Consider the following 23,759-nt stretch of genomic DNA (forward strand, 5'->3'; position numbering starts at 1 on the left):
AACTATCCCAGAAAAAATTAATCAAGGGAGAATGGGAATGAAAAGGTGAGAAAAACAATCATTGAATCAGGAAAAATCCAGATGACAATAAATTTTTATTTATATTAAATCCAAGGGAGATAATTCATTCTTCTCATAAACTGTTTTGAAAAAAATATATATACATAGGGCTAGTTTTGGTGGATTTTGAGGGTAAAAGTGATCTGTAAAATTAAATGTTTAAAATTGAAAAATTGCAGACTTGGAGCCAGAATTTATAAATACCACTATCAACTAAAAAAAAAAAAAAAAAAATCTTGAGAACCAGGAAAATTGGAAACACAAAAATGAACAATTACTTCTTAGTGCCCATGGGTTGTGGGCTACATATTGGTGCTGTGAAGTAGGTTTGTAAGAATAACTGTTATGGCCCTCTAAATAAGTGCCAGGATAAGTCTTTTCCAATCCAATCCCCTATTTTTTCTGGAATAGTTAAATTGTAAATTCTTTTAAAATATTAATTTCTCATCCTATGTAACAAAGACCATAAGCAAGCTAAAATTATATTAATTAAAGCTAAAAATACAAAATTTTATTTGTAATTTGTATTTGTTGTTTGACAGTATGCTTTGTAACTTGCTTAGGACAATTTTATTGTAAAATCATGATTCATGCTAAATGCCACATTGCAACTTCACTGTTTTGTTATTACAGATATAAGATTATTATCACAGTTGCTTTTATGTAAAAAAATATTTACACTTAAAATTCTAACATAATACATAGATGAATATTAAACTGAAATACATGGAGAAAAACAATGATATGTTACGCTTTCACTCTCAATATTAGTTAATGATACAATCTATCTTTTACTCATTAATAGACATCAGCTGTACAATACAATCATTCTTTTAATCAATCTAAATTTACAGTGAAAATTAACAGTGGCATTTCAACATCTGATATTGCAATGGGGACTACTCTCTCTTGGCACAAACAGACTAGTTTATACAAAAATTAAATGAACATATTGCACAAGACATCAAAACCACTGAAATCAACTAAAACATCACAACACGAAAAAGTTGTAATTTTGATTTTTGAAACATTTTTATTATAACAATAAGAATTTCTTAACTAAGAATCTATTCATTAGAAAGTACAATATAGATTCATTATTCCTTTCCTTTCACATAAAAAATAAATAAAATGCTATAAAAAGGTTCTAAAGACGTCGATATCTTAAATTTAAGCAATTTTATACATTAAAATCAATTGAGAATACATGAATCAGATGACCTAGCAATGAAAGACAAAAAAACATTAAACCCAAAAATATGTAAGACAAACTCGAGCGTTAATAACCAGAATGACTGAGAATTAAGCAACTTGTAATTAGTTGTATTCATAAAAAAATTGTAAGGGTTATGTGAACCTTGTGTTTCTCCTACTTTTGCAGTTAGTTGAAGGCTCAACAAAAATGGGGACAGAATCATTATCAAAAAAAATTTCCCTAGATACTATCTTTTGATTGTAAGATGCTTCTGACCAGGTTTGGTAAAAACACAGGATGTTTTATGAATCTAATAATGTTTTTAAAACTTTAACTGCAGGCCGTATGTACTGTTTACTGGAAGAAAAATTAATAAGTTCATATAGAAATAAAACTAAAAGAAACATAATTCTCTCTTTGTAATTATGTTAAAAATACTGTAAATTCTCAAAATTTTTAAGTGTTTTCATTTTTTGGAAAAATTGTGAAGGAACAGGCGTTTGAAGAAAAAAAATCTCATTTTATATTGCAAAAGCATGAATTTTAAGAAGAATTTCCAGAAATTGCAAAAAATATTCTCAAATTTGTGTACTTATTCATCGATTGCAATAATAACAAATATTTGAAATGAAAATACTACTGTTATGTTAGTAGTCTATATCAGGAGTCGATAGCTTACTCAAAATGGAACTAAATGAATACATTGTCTCCCATGCATAAAGTTAGTATAAACCCAAATATTAGTCATTCAGTATTAAAATACATTGAAATGTTTTGTTTGTGTACACATACTCCATAAAATGTAAAGATAACAAAAACAAATTATTACCCTTTGAAAAAATATTAAAACAGTCATTTAAAAATAAAACTATCTAAAATATAAGTAAATAAATGCAACTCTATAAACATGTATAAAAATAAATAGTATTAACAAATAGATATAAAATAGATTTTTAAACTAGACTAAGGAAATCAATGGACGGATATCATCAATCAATGTGTAATATAACAGGACACAGGACATGTCTGTACAAACATTTTGTACAGTACCGTTTATATTACAAGCAGTTCAAATATAAATATTCAGCAGTATTTTTTTTGGTTCAAACACCTAAATTTTGGCAAAAAATAAAATGCAAATCATTAGCCAAAGATGTTATCATACCAATTACTCAGATTTTATGTATACTTTTGGTAAATACATCTGATTCTGAAGTGGTACAGTTTCTAACATATAATGTACTTTGTTGGTAATGACTTATCTCTTAACATTTATTTAATGGAATTGAGATCTAAAGAAATACAATGTGTGTGGTCACTTTACATTGCTCTGAAAAAGTTTTTTCCAATAATGATTATGGCTTTGAAAGGCACACATAATTAATCACTTATTAAATTATTTCTTATGGCATTTTCTCAAAAGTATTGAATAATTTTCATGGCCTTTTCTTAAAACTATTGAATTATGTTGTATTTCTTTTCTTAAAGTATATATTTTTTTATAGGTTTTGCTAAAAAATATAACTAAATACCAAAAGAAGAACAATGTAAATTCCACAGGAATGGCTAAAAATTCAAAATATTGAATACATGACGAAATAATCACTGGGTAAAATATTTTCAATGTACAAATGTTAATAACTTTTTAAACATAAACTTAGTTTATCAACAATTAAATCAACAAATTTAAAAAAAAACAAGAAAACAATATCACAATTTTGAGACATCATCCTTCACTTTCTTTACTAGAATATTCGGCTAATTGTAACAATGATGTTGTTGATGAGGATCTAGGTGGGTCTTTCTTTTTGCCCGGTGACCCGTGACGTTTATGGTGTTTTTTGGACTTTTTAGGTGATTTTTTGGGTGACTTTGCAGGACTTGCTGCTCCTTTAGAGTCTGAGTCATGACTAGCAATTTCCTCTTCTGTCTCTAATTTTGGCACAATCCATGATTTTTTCGGTCCCTCCCCTACACTAAAAAGATCTGAATGGTCACTACCTGAAGCATCCTTATCCTCTTTATCACTATCACTTTTGACTAAAATCACTTTATCCTCCCTGGCAGTACTTTTTGTTACATCTAAATCAGTACTTTTAGAGAGATCGTCCTCTATATTAGTACTCTTTTTCTTGGTGTCCATATCACTATTACTTGATTCATCAGTAGATTTCACCTCGTACAACGGTGATATTTTATTGACCGTTAAAGTACGTAACGATGGTTTTGGGCTAGATTTTGGAGTACCAGGTGGTTTTTTGACAAATTTTTGAAATGTTCGAGGTTTGCCATTAGGTATGGCTGCACCGTTACTTTTTACGTTATTTTCTTTGTCAGTTTGACCTGATTTTTCTATAACATTAGCGTCTGTCACTAATGCTTTGCCCTTTGTCAAATCTATGTCTTTTGTCCATGCTAACTGTTGGATTGCTGCAGCAAATGACTGATTGTTATCATCGTCACTAGAATCTCCATCATCGTGAGATCTTTTTGGCGCTGGTTTAAGTATGATTGGACCAATAGAACCTTTAGCTCTCTGTACCTTCATCTGTCTGACAACTTCCTTACCAACTCTCTGTAAAACAGAAGATTATTTCATTTAAATATAAAATTCAACTACAACTAAACAATTTTTTTCTTCGATTCTATTTTTTATGCGCTTGGGTAGCAAAACAGCATTAAAATAAAGGTCAAAAGATAAAAAAAAATCAGGACACGAAAATGTCAAGGTCAAATGAAGGTCACAATGAAAGACAAGTTTGCCGACCTTCTAAAACATGCTTGGTATAAAATCAATCCTAAGTTTCAGAGAAGGGCTTGCATGAAAGAAATGTTAAAGAAACCAAATTGATAAAATGATGAAGGAAACATACAAATCTTGGGAAGCTAATGAAAAGCCTTACATAAACATGTACTTTGAAGACTACCTGACACAAGAGTTTAGTAATTCAGGAGAAAGAATTCAACTGGCTTGTCAACAAAATCAATTAGTCCATAGGACACATACAATACTCTGTAATACTGGTAATAAAAAGTTCTATCAAGAATTCTACTAAAATATTTGGTATTTGGGGTAGGAGGGGTCCTAATCCTGAAATCACAGACTTTAAAACAAGAAATCAAGAAATCATGGGCTTAAAAATACGAAATCCAGAGGTCCCGAAAATTCGAAAAAATAATTCCCGGATCCAGAAAGGGTCAATCACGAAATCCAAAGCTGAAAAACACCTGATCCCAGTGTCCCGTTAAAGGTCCTATCCCCCCTCATATGAATAAAAGGATAATTGATTGATTCTTGTTTACTTAATATCCAGTGGCAAATATTTCATGCTTTACAGGACAACAAACAAAATGAGTGTTATCTGCAAAACAATACTGCAACCCAGCAACAAAAAACAAAACAGGATATCTAGCACTATAAATAAATGGAGATACAGAATTATTTCAGCCTCCATCAAGATGGGTATCTGTATAGTACATGTATTTAAAAATCTGAATCAGAATCAACCAAAGTCAATATTTGGTAGATACAATGAATCAAGCTCTAAATTGTCATAAAAAAGGTAGTTTTCACATCTCAAACCATGTATACTTTATCATCCATTCTGACAAAGACAATTTGCTGTACCAGTATATGCATATTTTAATAATATATATATATATTTTTTTTTTTCAAATCAGACTAAATTCTAACAATCCTTACCTACTTAAGTACATGTACTTGACCAAATATTTTTAGGAATGAAAAACTTTTTGTTTGAAAACAAACCATGGGCAAACTAACTAAACAGGCATAGGACTAAAAAACTAAATATATTAGTGTAAAGCCCTGTCAATTAAATGCTTTACAGATATTGCATTTTTCTATGTAAGATAAAAAAAAAATTGGCATTTGGTTAAGCTATCTATATTTTAAAGATAAACATGCATTCTGGAATGATTTTTTCCAGTGTTTTCTAGTAATGTTCAACTATAATACTTTTTCTCCATTTTACGTTTGATTTCCTAGCAACTTTAAGCCATTACTTGGTGAAATTGTTTTATTAAAAAAAAATCTTCTGCTGTTGTTGTCTCTGAGACACATTCCCCGATTCCATTCTCAATACAAAGATTCTGAACAATTATTATCTGGCATAGTGGTAATTTAACTCATGGAATTCATAGCATAATTTCAGTCATGGAATGGTTCAAAGAAGCTTATACCAGAGAGGGAATGTTTTGATTATGAACACAAGTTTATAAAACAATTAGCTAAAATTGAACCAAAAATCTTATAACTACAGGTGCATTGGACATAGATTCATTCATTATGTTTCTAACACTCCAATTTCTCTTCTATAAAAACATATTATAAAACCCTATGCACCATAAATTCACTAATATAGAAAAAATAGTTATTGAAATAGGTACGAAGCAGTATTTTTGTAATATTTAAACAGGAGTTCAACACAAAAGTTACAGAATATTAAAAAAAGGAGGATAAATTTGATCGAGCATAAAATGTAGGTCAAATCAGTTAACCAATAGAATTTTTAAGTGAAATATTGCTTATATATTTTTACAAGTTTAAAAAAAAAGACTTTAATAGAAAATACACATAAAAAAAATAGAGAATTAAAAACAAGAATAGACTAGTTCATGTCTTAGACACCTGTGCTTGAAATCCAATGAAAGCAATCACTCAAATCTACTGAAAAAAATTGTGCATTTGAAAAAAATATCTATTGCTTAAAAATCAAGTTTTCTATGGCCAACTGTAGGCTAAAAAAATCACTAAGATAAACAAATAAAATCACCTAAAAATCTTTAGAATCATACCATGATGTGGATTACAACAAATATTTATATATTGTAAAAAAAAATCTTATCCATTTACTAGAAAGGGTGAATATTTAAATAGACTTTTTGTTTGTGTGAATGTTTGTAATTGTATATATATTGATACTTGAACAATTTAATTAAAATACAGATTCTACGCCTAAGCTTACAAGTATCTGAAAACACTCCATTCTACTTCCTGGTTTACTGACTTTTGGGATCCTTAGGTTTTTTTGTAGTAACATACATCCTTCAAAAATTTGGAGGTGGAAATTTCATTGGTTGATATAAAATTTATCAGAACAGAAAGAAGTTGAAGTGTTCTCAGATCCTAAGCGAAACATACAATCTGAATTTTAATCAGACTGACAACTGAATGGGTCGAGACAGATTGTGCTTATATAAGTACATATGAGTGACTGCTTTATAAGTATGTATATCAACAACAAATGAAGGTTCAATAATAAAGAAAACGAAATGAAAACTTTAGATTATATCCAAAGGATGATCTTTCCAAATACAATGTCATGTCCAAAAGTAAGACAGAATGAAAATGGTAGCTTATGGAAGGCTGTACCATTCACATGGAATATATGGGCAGGTTTTACTGAAAAGTTTTCAATTATGTTTTAAATGAAACACTGTTTACCACTTACCACCAAAGGTATACTTGTATTTCTATAATCTATCTGGGTTAAAAATAAATTTTGTAACAACAACCCCTGCCCCTCCCACTTTCGTTGTTGAGTTTAGTATGGATCTGCAAACAGTTTAGTGATTCATCAGAGAAAGATAGTCATAGCCACTCTGATCATAAGATCAAGATGAGAACCCTGGACTGTAAATATTAATTCCACAAAAAGATGACATGGAGAATGAGTATCAATATGGAAATAAGTTTAAAAGAAAGTTTACAGATACTTTAGAAAACTCATATACAGTGATATATCACTCTTTTAAAAGTGTTTCTCTTAAGAGAATGGATCAAAAGAGAGAAAGTATTTATCAGTATACATTACAACTAGTTAATGCTTTTGTTGTTTTCATTATCAACACATCAGCCAACCTCAATAAGGGATATCTATATACATTCAAGAGTACAAAAATAGTTACCTTTACCGCTCTCTGCAATAAGTCACAGTTTACAAATGTAATATCAATATTTACAAAATCTCAACTCCTAAGTTCTACGATTTGTTTAAGAACATAAGTTAACAATTATTTTTTTCATAGATCTCTAAGTATATATAGGTACCAATTTCAGTGTGCATCCTTCCTATATAATATATAGATATGGTATGGCATTACCTTTATCTGGAAATCTTAAGACCAAAAGTTAAGGCAGCCAAATGAAATATTGAATCCAAGTTTGAATGCCATTTCCCTGTATAACACGTGTGCATCCTTCCTATATAATATATAGATATGGTATGACATAACCTTTATCAGGAACTCTTTAGACCAAAAACCAAGACAGCAGAATAAAATATTGAATCCAAGTTTGAATGTCATTTTGCTGTATGACATTAAAACAAAGTGTATTTCTTTTCAATTTTATTTTAAAATCTTGACTATGATTAATAATGAGACAATGAACTAGACTAACCTTCCATGCACTAATAGCCCCTTTACGTTGACTAGCTTTTGTTTTATTGGATGTTTTGATGACCATTAGGCCTCTTGTTTCTGATACTTTGCCTTTGCCTTCACCAAGATCACAGTCTTCAGTATTAGTTAATTTAATGGAATACTCTTGTTGAAATTTCAGAAGCTGTTTCCTAGTAAACGACCTCTCTAGAACCACAACAATTTTAGCCCACTAAAAATATACATAAAATGGTTCAATATGAGCAATTGTAATTGTTAAAGGTTTCAAATAACGTACATATACAAAGTCAATTTCAAATGTGAGATTATACATAAAATTGTCATTCTATAAACTTTATGTTATGATAAGGAAAAAATCTTATTAGTTATTTTATTTATCCACGATGAGAAGTTGACACAGTTTAGAGCTTTTAGTGACACTATTTATAAGTGTATTTTGCTTTGAGACGAAAAATTGACAATTGACAAGCAAACTTTATGTAATATTTATGCATCTTCATATGAAATTGGAATATGAAACCTGAAAGACTTTATTCAATGAATCTAAATTTGACACTGTACAAAAAAATCAATTTTTTTAGCTGCTTCCCTTAGGTCAAACATAAATATTCATTGACAATGATAATGGAAATAACAAATCAGTATATGTGAACCGGTATTGTGTGGTGTTTTTTATTTTAATTCCATTCGATCTTTTGTTAAGCTAAACACTTTTACTATTTTAGGTTTTATTTTTTATTAAACTTATTGTGCTTTGCATAGGCAGCAGCTTATTTTGTTCAGTCTGGCAATCCGCAAAGGGAGACAACTTATTTTGAATTTGTGAAATAACAGAATCAAATCAGTTATTGGAAATTATAGAATTTAAATGTTTTTCATACATGTCTTAAGTTAAACCATTTCAATTGATATTTATATAGTGTGTCTTTTTGTATATTGTAATGTTACACTATTATCTCAGGTAAAGATGAAGGTTGGCATCTGTTAAAACCGCTGTATTTGTATGAACCAATCCTACATAAAAAAATATATATACAAATCCTGACCCTGTACAAGAACATACCTGTTTTCTCCACTCTTTCTCTGATTTATTTATAACTTGTGTATAAGTATTGCCCATCATAGCTATCAACATGTTTAACAGTAGTATTGGTACTAATATCATAAAAACAGCAAATACCACTTTTGTCAAACCTGGATACTTTGTATAGTTGAAATCTTGATACTGAAATAATATTAACATGTATCTATTACTCTCTGCTATTTAATAGTATTCTAACATTCTCTATTCGTAAAACAAATGTACATATCATTTTTGACTTCATTGTCCAATGTTGTCACCACTTAACATTTATTTTCATGATAAACTATATATAGTATAAAATTTCTACTGTACTTTATATTGTTGACAGTTAAATGTATTCAAATATTGTAGAAGTACATTCACCAGTTATATTGCTGCCTCATTCATGTATGCAGCTGCTTAATATTTACTGGTATTCACTTGTATTGTATACTGTTTAAAAATGTAATTCCAGGATTTCAAACTCATATTAAACAGACAAGGCTCAAATTGTCATCTGACACATCACTTGTATGTAAAAGATTAACCATTTACAAGTTCAAAATAAAACAAAATAGGAAATAATAAAATGTTGTGTTTTTTTCATGGTTATAAAAGGCAATGAATTAATTTAAAGATCTTTAAATAATAGAGATGAGCTGTCTTTATACATTTGACATGAAATAGAATGGTTACTAAAATATGTTTTTAAATGGAAACTTTTAGGAATTATGAACTATCTTGACAGTTCTAATATGAAATTAAACATAATGAAATGACTTGACTTACAACTGGATCTCAAATGATCAGCATTATTAATGCTGAGTTCACAGGTAATTCGAATTCAATTCACATTAACTAATTCGAATTAGTTTAATTCGCATTAGAAACGTTTTACGCCCCAACATCAATTCAAATTCGAATTACAATGAGTGTCAAATTCGCTTTACTGTCCAAACCACGTTAACTTTTAATTTGTATTAGCAAAAGCGTATTTCTAATGCGAACTAGTTAATTTGAATTAGCCAATTCGAATCAATTCAAATTAAAAAGAAGAGTGTGTGAACGCTATAAGCAAATTCGATTCGCATTCGATTCAAATTGCATAAGTTGAAGAGATGCATCAAATACACTCTAAAACAATGTACAACTACTGTGGATTCATTAGTATTCGTTGGAATTTTATTTTCATGGATTTAGTTGGCGCAGGTGACCAACAAAATTTACTTTTATAGAATAACAAATTTCACATAGGTTTGCTGGATGCAAACTTCGGCAAAACCCTGAAATTAACATGTAAGCTTTCCTTAATCAACGAAAAATTGGTTCCCAATAAGTGAATCCACAGTATAGAATATTGTTTTTTTCAGTAATAAGGTAAACAATCTTTATAAAATTAGAAACAATAACAACATGAATACAACTATTATTTGTACATTACTCAAGCTAACATGATATTTTTAAAAGATTTCCTCTACTGCTAATGTAAAATAAAGAAAGTTCCTTAACACTGAAATGTTTAGAAATTCAGATAGAATCACTATAAGTATATTAAACTGCATCATATCTTAACCTGCTTCATAGCTATCTGAACGTTTCTATTGGGAGCTATTGCTCATTTTTGAAAGCCATACTTTGACCTTTATTTTTATACATTAACATCAGGGACTCTGTTGAATGAACTTGTCTGATTGGCAATCATACCACATCTTACCGGTATATATATATGTGTCTTAGTATTGAAAGCCACACAAACACATATTGATATTTAACTGTTTTGGAATTTTCCTGGATACCAGGAAGTTTCATAAACATTTCCTAGAGAAATCTGTCCTGAATCCATTAAACTCAACACTTATTTAACTGGTCCATTTTGAAAACTGCAGGCTTTTTGTTAACAGCTTATCTGCTATTTGTTTTTCTGTGGACAGAGGTTTATCCCTTTAACCCTACTTCCTTTGTAAGACAACATACATGCCACTTTACTATGTTTTTTGAACCCTCTTTTTAAATCCATATGAATGTTTGACATGACACATCAAAAGAGTCAAACAGCAAGAATACAAGACTAGAATCTCAGACAAAACATTTCTAAAATCTCTGATACCCTGGGTACCCTGGGAAGGTTTTCCTATCATCACTGTCGTCAGAAACTGGAAATCTTATCCTTAGGTGTCTTAAAAGATTTCCCTGTTTTTGTTCTATCCCAAGGTTAAATCTCAACATTTATCTTTATTCTGTAACCCTATTTGACTACTCATAACGATTTCTTTTTCTAAATACTTTTATTTCCGAAGACTTTTTATATCTACCATTGTCTAACATCTAAAGCATCAATAGTAAAACAGAAAAAACAACTTTACTTATTTCGCTCTTTAGGAAAGCATATAAATAAAAAGAAGTAAAAACAATTGATATTTTACAGTATAACTATAAAGATAACTTACCAATTACTAATATTTCTAAGCACATGTAACAATGTCTAAGCACATAAAACAATGGGTAACACAAACATCCAACAATGCAAAAAGTGTGAAAATAATCTAAAATGTGCTAAAAGAACTACATATGATATTCAAAGATACCTGAGAAGTATTTCTCCTGCTTAACTATAGCATGCATGTGTGAAGAAACATAGGTATCAAAACATTGGTATAAAGTGTCATGTGAAAGGGTTAACAATCGGGACATTCTTTACATGTGAAAGGGTTAACAATCGGGACATTCTTTACACAAGACATAGACATTGTCATGCAAACAAGTTTATATCAAATAATGTTTCTTGGAAGTGAAGATTAATGCTATCAGAAATGAAACCTTAAAAAAACAATGTAACTGGCAAAAAGAAATTTTAATAATCTTTACACTAAAGGTGAACAAAACAGGATGAAGCATTTTCAGCATCATACATATACCAAAACAATTTAATAATGCATTCCCATGATTTTTAATTTGAATGAATTAAACAAGATTTCCTTATCAAAATTACTAGTATAAATTCTGAATGCTATCAAATCATTTCCTAATAAATGTTGTCTCAGCGGTAATATTTGTTTTTTATGAATCAATCAGTTTTGCCACTTTTAGATAATATATTTGCAAGATTTGTTTAAAACTAAAAATGTATTCCTGAAAAGAAAGCATAGAGTTCTTCTGATTAAAAATAATTTCCTTAATCATAGAGGTTATATTTCATGATATTTCCACAATGACAGCACACCAGACAATTACAAACACAGTAATGTATTTGCATGCAATAAACAGTCATTCACATGAATCAGTATGCTGTTTTCACATGCAATCAAGTTACTTTGGAATTTCATGCAGAACAGGTACTGTGCACCATAAAACACATGGTCTCCTTATTTTTTGTTCTTTGTTCTCCCTATTTCACATATTGTTCTATTTGATTAATTTCCTTTAATTTCACAATTAAAAGACATGATATGGTTCTAAATTAAGATTTGATTAATTTGTGTCAATATTTGCTTATTTGTGGTTTCCTAAAAATAAATCTGTCAAGAATTCCGTTCACCATAAATAATTATTAGGATCAATATATATAGGAAGATCAAAAAATATATTTTGTAATTTTTTCCCACTACCCACTTTGATAAACCCCCTCTCCCCCCCCCCAGAAAACAATGCATGTGATTTAGATGTGCATTATAGGGATGGTAATGACTTTTTAAAAACTTGTTTCCCTGTTAAATGACAATTACACAGATTGTTTTTTCTGAACTTTACTACTTTGTCAAGGAGTATCCAAGCACACATTTTAAGTGGCGTTGAATGATAGTAGGACAGTGAAAAATCCCTAAACCCCTACTCTTAGTGAATTATTTGGTCAAAATTCTATTGATTGCCTCCCTTTTTTCTGTATGTCATCATGTTAATAACAGATGATCTTACATGCTTCATGCTTGGTAATAGTGAAGGAAAACGCAAGGATGTGACGTTTTGTAATCAATTCTTATACAAGGATGTTATTAGTATTATATATGATGGTTTTCAGTACAAATATACCGTACAGGGAGTGTGTATATCATGATTATTATATGGTTGTTATACTGACCTTGAATTCACCCAAGGTCATCTGAAACAAAGTCATGATGGTATCTCCTATAGTGAGAAATCCTTGAGATTGATTATCTGTTGACCCTTGGAACAGGAAGTAAAAAGCTAAAAAATATCAAGACAAAAAATAATGTTATTTTAATAATGAAACTGAATGTTCAGTTCATAATGTACATACACAATCGAATATAAAATTCACTAATGAATTAAAACATTATGTTGCCCTTAAGATACCTGGTTATTTGAAATGTTGGAATGCTGTTTCATTGACTTATACTCTCCATTGCTGTTTCAATGACATAAACTCTCCTCATCCCTTCATTTTTTATCAATACAAAATCTGTTAAAGATTAGGTGATGACTTGCTGACCAGTTCTGCTAATACATTTATTTTCAGGCAAATGAATCTTATAATCATTTGTTTTCTTATTGATCATCTTTATCCACAGATACATGTATGTACTTTACTTTATCCACAGCCTATAACTTCCCCTTTAGTATGAGACCACCTAGGTCCACTAACTCTCCATTTTCAGTGACTACTGTAAATTCAGAAATGATTGCAATGTTTTTATCATTGCCAAAAATGTGACAGGGTTATAATTGCAATATTCAATCTCCCATTTTGAATTTTTTATATGAATTAAACAGTAGTTTTCTCAATTTCTGAATAATCAAAATCGCATTTTCGTCTCAAAATGACAAAATCGCAATAATAAATGCACACAATAATTTCTGAATTTACTCCATATAACATTTAAATCAGTGTACATCCTACCTTGTGTAAATCCAGCTAAAAATATGACATATATAACACCAAATCTGACCAGGTCTCCCATACACATTTTATAGATCATTGAAACAAATGGTCCCGTCAGCTTGACACTTCTGTAAACAAATCATTGTTATGTAGTGCATGGTTCAAACAGTGAGGTTACTCAAAGCATGGTAGGGCTGTATTTGTTAATATTTATTCTGCATGAAAGATTGTATAACTGTATAGATGCACTTAATAACAAAGAAGAAAGAAACATGGACTCCATGGTCAAGAAGATTGATCTTACACATAGTACTGAGTACACGAAGTATAAAACTTTCTTTTTATTCCTTTGACCATTCTATTTAGAGAGAAAAACATTTTTGGAATGAGAATAAACTCTTTTATTCAAATAAACAAAATTAAAATACAATGAACTATAGTTATTGCAAAAGAAAGCTTAATACTAAACATGCTTTATGTACAAGATTTATGTTTATATCTTATCTTTACAATAATATTTATTCTATAAATGTAGGAAAAATTGACTATCAAAATTTACAACAAAAAAAAAAATCTTTCTTTTTATTTGAATGCTGACATCAATTCTGCAATAAAAACCTTGAAAAAATGTACACTTTTTTTTTCAGCTAAGTCTGCTTATTCATCATTAATTTTGGTTGAAAGATGTTTTACACTGTAAACACAGCATATCTGTTTTATCAGGCACAACAAAGTCATTGTATAGACTGTTTGACCAAACCATATTTTGAAGACTTTTACCCTGTTATTTATGCTATACTGGTTAAATAATAAATAACTATATTGTAAAACACAAGCTTCTTCCCTCCATTATCATCTCTGATTATAACATGTAAACCGTTCATGCATAATAATTAAAACTATTACAATATACTCAAATCTTGCTTAAAAAATGACCACACCAAATAGATTAACCTTTGGCAAATGGTTTGTTGAACTTAATCATAACTGGTTTATTGATTCACAGAGATGGACAATTAACCTTTTCACTATCTAAATGACTATGAGTTATCTCATTTTTTGCACACCAAAATGATAATAGTGCTGATTCATAACTTATCATTTAATAAGAACATAAAATAGGCGAAAAATCTTCTAAAATTTGTCTTAAAAACATCTCTTATTCTTCTCCATTGATTTTTCTTAAAATTGACCTTATGGTTATTAACTATCTGGTGGATCTCACACTTTAATGTGATGCAATATTAGATAACACGCTTGAAGGATTAAACAATCATGGATATCAAATATGCATTGCAATCTACACACAAATACCTCCAGAAAATTGGGCAATAAATATAGCAAATATAATGCTAAATTTGAGAAAATCTGTTCTAAGCATAAGATACATCATAACAACCATAGCTCCTGTCCCTGGATACCCTCTACAATTTATAAATATTCAAAATATCTTGCTATGAAATTTTCTTGAGATTTTATTCTTGAAACATGGTTTTAACAATAAAACTTTCCAAGTTCTCCATGTATATTTGTCGCTAAAATACTTTTATAATAGTCTATGCTAGATACCTGAATCTTTTTTTGGTTGAAAACGAAAATTTAGGCAAATACTGCAAAACCCCATGTATTTTCAAATCTCAATGGCACAATTCATAGCTAATTGGAATAATGGCTTTTACTGGTTTACCAGAATAAATAAGGCTGTCAATATTTCAATGTTATAACACAAAAAAGCTTAATTATCATTTAAATGTCAGTTTAAAAAAAGAATTTATTAAGCATTTACAATGTTTTGATGTATACAGAATTTCACAAAATATACTGTTTTTTTAATTGGCAAACTGCATTAAAACTGGATCAACAAAACACTAAATCAGTTCTGCTTTATTCCAATAAACCTTACTTTACCTTGCAAAAAAGAGTAGAAATGACCAAGCTGTCGGAGTTGCTACAATAAGCAGTATATCTTCTACATATCGTAACCTCAGAAAGCGGAATGGTATACACGCCAGAAGCAGAACACATGACAATAAATATAACGTAAGAGCTGGAGCATGTCTCTGTAATACAAAATGGTACATAATTAAAAACATACTGACTCTGTGGTAAGAAGTTATATCTATATAAATAGATACTTCTCTAGGTCATAGAATCAAACCATATAAAATGTTGCATGAGGGAGAAATTACGAAATTATACATCCCATTATTGTGTTATTGTGCTATGGTCAATTTTTGTATTCTTGTCTTTCATTTTGCTTACACTATGTGCTTTGTCTATATGCCTTTTTATGTTTCTTTGGCACATATATTCTTGCTTTTATAGTGATTAAAATGATAACACTATGTTGACCACATTATCCCTAAAAGTAAGTGAGAGGTTTATAATAGGCTAGCTATACCACCAGGTTTAATCCACCATTTTCTTTATAAGAAAATGCCTGTACCATGTCAGGAATATGACAGTTGTTTTCCAATTGTTTGATGTCTTTGAGCTTTTGTTTTTGCCATTTGTTTTATATGAACTTTCAGTTTTAAACTTTCTTCAGAGATCAGTATTTACGTATTTGACTTGTAGATTTCGAAAAAGAGTAGGCTAATGCCGCTACAAGGCAGCACTCGCACTAGCAAAGTGGAGAGGGATTAATATAAGTTGCAAAACTTGTTTCCCAATCCACTATAAATAAATATGTTTAAACTACGTATTTGACTTTTTGCTATTCTAATTGAATAAAAGAACCCTTCTTAGTAAAAAGAAACAAAATGCGGAGTGCTAAGTAGATGAGCAGTCTATTGTAATTTCCAAGACCTAAGTTTGATTGTCCCAGGAACTGAACTAAAGACCTCTTTCACCCAAGACAAGCAGACTACTATTTTTAATTGACAGCATTGGCCTACACAAATAAAGTCAGTGTCCAGAACTGAAGTAATAACTTTAAAACCATGATGTCTATGCAATTGGATGGTACTTACACAATTATTTACAAAACTCCAGAATCCCTGAGCTCCTATTTCAAAGCAATCTACAACTAATGTTACTATACATCCTAAAACAGTTAATATTTCAGCTACAAATCGAATCTGAAATAAAGAAAAAACTAAATTGTGAAAAGTAGTCATGAATTGTAACAATCTATTAAATGTAATGGTAATAGTAGAAAGAACATATATCTATAAATCATTAACAACAAGAATGTGTCAATAGTATACGGATGCCCCACTCACACTATCATTTTCTATGTTCATTAGACCATGAAATTGGGGTCAAAACTTTAATTTTGAATTAAAATTAGAAAGATCATATCTTAGGAAACATGTGTACTAAGTTTCAAGTTGATTGGACTTTAACTTCATCAAAAACTACCTTGACCAAAAACTTTAACCTAAACTTCACACTATCATTTTCTATGTTCAGTGGACCATAAAATTGGGGTCAAAACTATAATTTGGCATTAAAATTAGAAAGATCATATCATGGGGAACATGTGTACTAAGTTTCAAGTTGGATTGGACTTCAACTTCTTTAAAAACTACCTTCACCAAAAACTTTAACCTGAAGCGAAAGGACGCACAGACGGACGAATGGAGGCACAGACCAGAAAACATAATGCCCCTCTACTATCGTAGGTGGGGCATAAAAATCAACGATACCATGTATGCCTAAAATTACAGAACAATTCTTTCAAATTTCACACCTCTGCACTTTTAACCAAGTAACTTTTATTTTGTCAGGATATAACAATTACATTTCAATGCAATAAAGTCATGAAAGTGTTTTAAGACAACATTAACTCATACACTACAGATTATGATTTCAGAATGGCGTTCAGATTTTTTTCAATCTTCAACCCTGATGTTCTTAAAAGGCTTTGCTCATTGTTGAAAGTTGTCTCATTGGTAATCATACCACAAAAAGGCACATCTTCTCTATCATATGTAGCCTTGTGAAAGAATTACAAATAAACATAACCAAACAGCACTTTTTAATGTCTGATCTGTGCAAGTACTGTAAATTCAGAAATTATTGCTAGGTTTGTATAAATAAAGAATATCATATGGCTTTTTCAATATCCCATCCGTATCAACCTGAGACACCAATATAATTCCAAGAGCTCTGCTCAAGGGATTATATTGGTTGAGGGTTGATACGGTGTGTGATATTGAAAAAGCCATTTCATATACACTTTGGTTTATTATATACATATATACTTCAAGTAGATTTTTTTTAAGTGACATGAGGTCATACAGATAAGGAGGTTTGAAATGATGTCATACAGATTAAAGGTTTGACATGACGTCATCCAGATAAGAAATTTGCAACAGTGGCAGCAATCGATGACGTCACGTCATACAGATTAAAGATGTGATAAAGCCTTTGCAACCATGCTGATATCGATAACATCACTGGTGGTTGATACAGCACACTTGCCAATGATTGTATTACACATACAATTTATCTGTATTTACTACTAAGTATATAATAAATGCAAATACATGTTGTAATGCAACTGGATGGGTATTGCAATAATAATAACTCACATTCTGATAACTGATGCATAGATTTGTAAGAAGTTTTTTCGAAATCGCAATAATTAAATTCACATTTTTGTCCATTCTTGTAAAATTGCAAAAATACATGCAAGCAATGATTTCTGAATTTACAGTACATGTTTATTCATTTATAAATGATCAATAGTTTAATAACGAAATAAATCACTTTCAAATTTGAAGAGCATATGACAAAGAATATCAGGGCATAGCCTATAAAACAGTTAAATGGGGTAAAACAATAAATACTTACAATATCAGAGGAACTATGTATGGCAAGTAGGTCATCTTCAGGAGGTCTGGTATATACAGATGTACTGATTAATGCAAGATGGAGGAAGGCTAACACCAATCGTATAAAAAATCGTTTCTGTAAAGTAGAAAATTGTGTTAATAATAATAGAGCACCAAAAAAGATTTTGTCTTCAGATATTAATTCATGGGTTAAACTACAGACAGACATACAGACATCCAGGGGTTAAAACTAAATGCCCCCTCCAAAGCTTAAAAAAATTATTATTCCTAGTCAACTATATTTTTTTTTGCACTTGTGAACAGTCTAGAATGCCTTAGAATGCACAATTTTCCATGTTAGTCAAATGTTTCAGGGGGCCAGCTATGAATAATTTCTTAAATATTCCTCCTCATCAAAATCTGACAATCTGAAAATTTTAATTTACATGGCCTAGTTTATCAATCTCACAGTATTGATGGTTTTCTAGCATGATCTAAAATATAAAATAAACTGTTATTACTCAACGCACATAATAATTGCATTGTATTTTTTTCTAATTTCCTTCTTGCACACTCATATTTGTTAAAATATAAAGGATTTTTACCAATAACTTATAAGTATGATAATATTTATACCCTAGCAAAAGTTTTCCATTTTTCATCCAGTAACTGCCTCATAACACCACCTTCTAACATCTCTAAATGTTCATCTGTTTCTCCGTTGATTATTATCATCAATGCAGAATTAAAATCTAAAAAGAACAATTCTAATAGTTTTAATTTCTTTTACAAAATGCATACATTATCCTTAAGTTACAATTGAAAGATCAAAGAGTATGCGGATAAAATTTTAGTAAATTAAAATGGAACTAATCAATTAATTACTATATAATGTATATTAGTAATCTATGTTACCAATGATAAAAAAAAAGAAAAGGAAATATCTCTGCCAATATAGACTGGTGCTTTATATCCAGAAATAGAAAGAATTTGACGTCTTACATAGAAAATTGTTTGAAGCACTTTTTGGGATGAAAAATATGAAAATAACATGTTATAAATTTCATGCATCAGAAGCGTTCTCAATTTCCCTTCACCAGGAACTCTCAAAGCTGAATATTTGAAAGCCAAGCTAAGAACCATAAAATATAAGAGCAATATAACCAAAAAGGATGAACCTTCATTTGAAACCATCAGTGTGAAAAGTTTGGGATATTGTGTGAAATTGTTTATGCAATTGTTTAACATATAACCTCTTATTTTTTTGGTTTTGTATTTACATTGTTGCGAGCCAAGGCATTGTGTTGAAGACCATACTTTGACCTATAATAGTTTACTTCCACAACTTGTGACTTGGATGAGAGTTGTCTCATTGGTATTCATACCACATCTTCTTATATCTATAGAGCAGACACTGTTAGCGTTAGTTTTTATTGAAATTATCTTTTTGTTTGAAAATCAGTAGAGGCAATCCCTTCAAGGATAGTAATGATTATAAATGATAATATTACTGTGATCATATTGAACAATTTAATTAATGCTTAATTTAGATTTAGTCTTCAGATAATAATTCATGGGTCAACTGACAACAAAAATACAAAGGACAAATAAGCTAATGTGGTAAAAATGCATTAAATGAATAATTCAAAGAAACTGGCTTACATTTAATGAGGAACAAAATGCATGCTTAATTGTAATCCATAATATAAATCAATCTAATTAATTCAGTATTCTAAGTAATCAAATAGAAACTTTCATAAGTTTAAGGGCCCCTTTTCAAATCATGTTCTAAGATGGTTCTAAAAAACGTTATGAACAAGTTAATAAAATAATTTTAATAAAAAACTAAATTTCTCCTAACCATTGTGGAAAACAGAATAATGGGATAAAACTATATCATTGGTAAAAGATATTCTGGGAAAACTTCGAACTAATAGCAAATCAACAGTTGGCAAGCATTTATGAAAACTGCCCATACTTTTACCTGTCCAATTTCCTGTTTGCAAATAATATTGACAATGGTTAATTGGGTGTTCATCTTAAATAAAAAATAAATTTGAATGGTAATATAAAAATTTGTAAGGGTTCCGCAGAACCCAGTGTCTCGCCTACTTTTGCTGTAAATTGCAGGCTCAACAAAAATGAGGAAAAAAAATCAATAAAAATATTCCTCTTGATACTATCTTATTATTGTAAGAAGCTTCTGTCCAAGTTTTGTAAAAATCTAGGATAGTTCATGAATCTAATAAATGTTTTGAAAACTTTAACTGCAGACTGTATGTAACGTTAACTGGAAGAAAATCTATGTCCATTTAAAAGTAAAATACAGAAAAAATGGAGTTATCTTTTTACAAAATTTACTTCTGGATACTATCATATGATCATAAATAAGCTTCTGTCCATGTTTGGTACAAACCAAGGATAGTTTAAGAAAGTTATTAAAATTTTAAAAACTTTAACCACAGAGTGAATGTAATGTTTCCCCGCAGAAAAACTAAGTCCATTTAAAAGTAAAATACTAAAAAAAAAGGATTTATTTTTTTACAAAATTTACTTCTGGATACTATCTTATGACCATAAACAAGCTTCTGTCCATGTTTGGTACTAACCAAGGATAGTTTAAGAAAGTTATTAAAATTCTAAAAACTTTAACCACAGAGTGAATGTAATGTTACCACCCAGAAAAAACTAAGTCCAGTTATAAGTAAAATACCAAAAAATGGAATTTTATTTTTACAAAATTTACTTCTGGATACAATCATATGATCATAAACAAGCTTCTGTCCAAGTTTGGTAGAAATCCAGTACAGTTTAAGAAAGTTATCAAAATTTCAAAAACTTTAACCACAGAGTGAATATTTGTGGACGCTGCCGCCGCCGACGGAAAGTAGGATTGCTTTGTCTCGCTTGTTCAATTAAAGTCGAAGGCTCGACAAAAATACCAGCTTAGCTATACCTATCTTCTAAGTATGTGCTAAAACCGTCAAAAAACTTTTAACTGTCCAATTTCCTGTTTGCAAATAATACTGACAATGATTTATTCATATGCAGTTGGGTTTTTTCTGTTAAAAAAAAAAATGTTTAAAGGTCAAATAAAAATACCCTGTCCAAGCAAAACCTAAAATTTTAATATATTATCGTTGATCATCTCAACAAATTTATTTTCTCGCTTGACGCTGTATGGTCAAAGCAAGAAAAGCAATTGAGTTGATGACCAATGATAATCTGTGATGGTTAACTTTATTAGAAACACCACATGCCTCCTTAGTTTCTAGCGATCATTTTCCATCTCAAGTGAGTAGTATGATATGAAAAATTATCACAAAATAAATCAAAGGAAAAATGCACAAAAAAGTAATAAGTTATCTTCTAAGCTACTTTTAAAAATAAATTCTCTTTATTCAAAAGCGAAAATTGCAAATATTCATTATTTTGAAAAAAATCTCATAATGGTTGTGTATGCTCATACAAGGTTGTATTTTATTTCAATTAATTGACCTTCCTTTTCTACAGGGGTGAGTTATGAACATAACTGGTACCCTGACTTACTTGAATCTCCTGTAGGTCCTATAGAATCTATTGAGTGAAGAGGGTAAACAGAACAAGTTATATTGCTGTATCTCCAAAGTTCCTGAAAAATAAAATCAACATTATAAGTATCAGTTGATCTAATGTTCACAAACAAAATCAGATTACGATATTTTAAAATCCTTTCATTCTAGCAAAGTTTTTTATACTCGCCTATCAATTTGGACAATAATTACTGTGGATTCATTATTATTTATTGAAACCAATTTTCGTTTAACCACAAAATCTAATGCTCAACAAATAACACATTTTCAACAGGTTTATATGCAGACCTTGGAAAACAACGAAATCAATTTAAATATCCATAAACATGTAAGATTTCCTAAATCCACGAAAATAAATGAATCCCCAGTAGGTCGAAATAGATGAAACCAAAGAACATGACAATAATTAGGTCAACAGTAGATCAAACTTAAGACAAAATTACAATGAGTTTTTTTTTTATCTACTGGTTCATTACAATCATCAACCAAATAATAATTCAATATCTGTAAATTATGGCTGCCAACTGTGACATTCCCTACCCCCTCCCCATTTATCCATGAAATTGTCTTATTCAAAAGGCAATAATCATCTCAAAAGTATGCCACAGGCCAGGGGATCTCCAAATACAAATGACACAGCTGTAAGTTAAAATTGACTTATTTTTTGCATGGAAAGTCATAATTTTTTTAATTTTCCTCTTTTAACCACACATTCTATTTTTGTTACCTTAGCAGTCATTGTCTTTGATCAGAGTAAACAGTTGACAAAAGCTTGAAACATGGATGATTGTGACCAAGGTTTGGTTTAGCTTTCTCAGTAGCTATTGAGAATAAAGTTTACAAATGGTAGATAGATGGGCAACATGTCAAGTAGCTAAAATGGATTCCCTCGACAAGGTGCACTGAATAAATACAAAATTCACAACAGTCACTTTTGCCCAAGTTCTCCGGAAAAAAAATGATGTGCAAAAATAAAGTTTGATTGGAGGTATTGTGTATGTATATAAAGAATGACTCGTCTTTTTTGAAAAATGGCAATATAAATATTTGCTTTTGAAAATTGTAACCCCAAAATTTGCGTTATCAACAAAGGATGTGCATGACTGAATTGTGTACTGAAATATCTCAGAAGAGGTTACAATTCAAAAGGGTTGAATTTGCAGATAATATATGGTATTTTTCATACCTTTATAGAACATGTATAGAGAAATTGAAACGTCCATGTTTTACTATGGGAAGCCCTGAAGATAGAGTTGGGTGCTCATTTTCGCCACATCTTTCCATGTTTTCTTCAGTTTATGTTCAGGTCTTTATGTTTTCAAAGTATACTGATATTTCTATATGAAGTTAACTTCAAAAGCAAAATATTCTTAGCTTGAAAGCGTGTTTGTTTTGAGTAAAATCATCTGAAAAGTTGGATTAAAGGGTGTTTGAAATTTCCCAATTTTTTGTCAACGGGGGCCACATATTCGCCGTTTTTACATATCTATTTAAAACCAAATAACTGCAGCTTTAAACAATATTTATCAAATAAATTTCATTATAGAGGAATAGCTGACATTTGAAAGGTGTAAAATATCGAAATTTAGGGCAATCAGTCAAAGAATTACTAAGAAATGCTTCTTTGAACTCGTTTTTGTCATTTAGGAAATTGGCTGAAAAACGTTGTTCATTTTCGGTCCTTTGCTGTAAGTGCCGAAATTTAGTATAATTTTCAAAAATAATCATATTTGTTATAAAAATATAATTTAACGGCATATTTCTTCCATTTCAACCATCCTTTGAAGTTTTTACAAAATCATAAAACGGCGAAATTGAGTCCACA

The 23,759-nt window shown here is 30.0% G+C and overlaps 1 protein-coding gene across 2 annotated transcripts in view; it reads right to left on the minus strand.

Moving 5' to 3' along the window:
* Nucleotides 1–296: 296 nt before the first annotated feature.
* Nucleotides 297–23,759, minus strand: part of LOC134712674 (transient receptor potential cation channel subfamily V member 5-like) — a 58,617-nt gene continuing 35,154 nt past the window's right edge. The window contains exons 7-16 of one of the 2 annotated variants that reach the window (XM_063574435.1): nucleotides 21,912–21,993; nucleotides 18,999–19,114; nucleotides 18,382–18,498; nucleotides 16,554–16,661; nucleotides 15,490–15,641; nucleotides 13,600–13,709; nucleotides 12,820–12,926; nucleotides 8,745–8,906; nucleotides 7,680–7,892; nucleotides 297–3,830 (exon numbers count right to left, since the gene is read on the minus strand). In XM_063574435.1, coding sequence (XP_063430505.1) covers nucleotides 2,982–3,830; nucleotides 7,680–7,892; nucleotides 8,745–8,906; nucleotides 12,820–12,926; nucleotides 13,600–13,709; nucleotides 15,490–15,641; nucleotides 16,554–16,661; nucleotides 18,382–18,498; nucleotides 18,999–19,114; nucleotides 21,912–21,993 — 2,016 coding nt within the window. In that variant the 3' untranslated portion in view covers nucleotides 297–2,981. Of the gene's footprint in view, nucleotides 3,831–7,679; nucleotides 7,893–8,744; nucleotides 8,907–12,819; nucleotides 12,927–13,599; nucleotides 13,710–14,895; nucleotides 15,006–15,489; nucleotides 15,642–16,553; nucleotides 16,662–18,381; nucleotides 18,499–18,998; nucleotides 19,115–21,911; nucleotides 21,994–23,759 lie in introns of both variants that reach the window. The other variant, XM_063574445.1, reaches the window with a different exon arrangement.

The sequence above is a fragment of the Mytilus trossulus genome, chromosome 1 (genome assembly GCF_036588685.1).
Source record: "Mytilus trossulus isolate FHL-02 chromosome 1, PNRI_Mtr1.1.1.hap1, whole genome shotgun sequence".
Lineage (NCBI taxonomy): Eukaryota > Metazoa > Mollusca > Bivalvia > Mytilida > Mytilidae > Mytilus > Mytilus trossulus.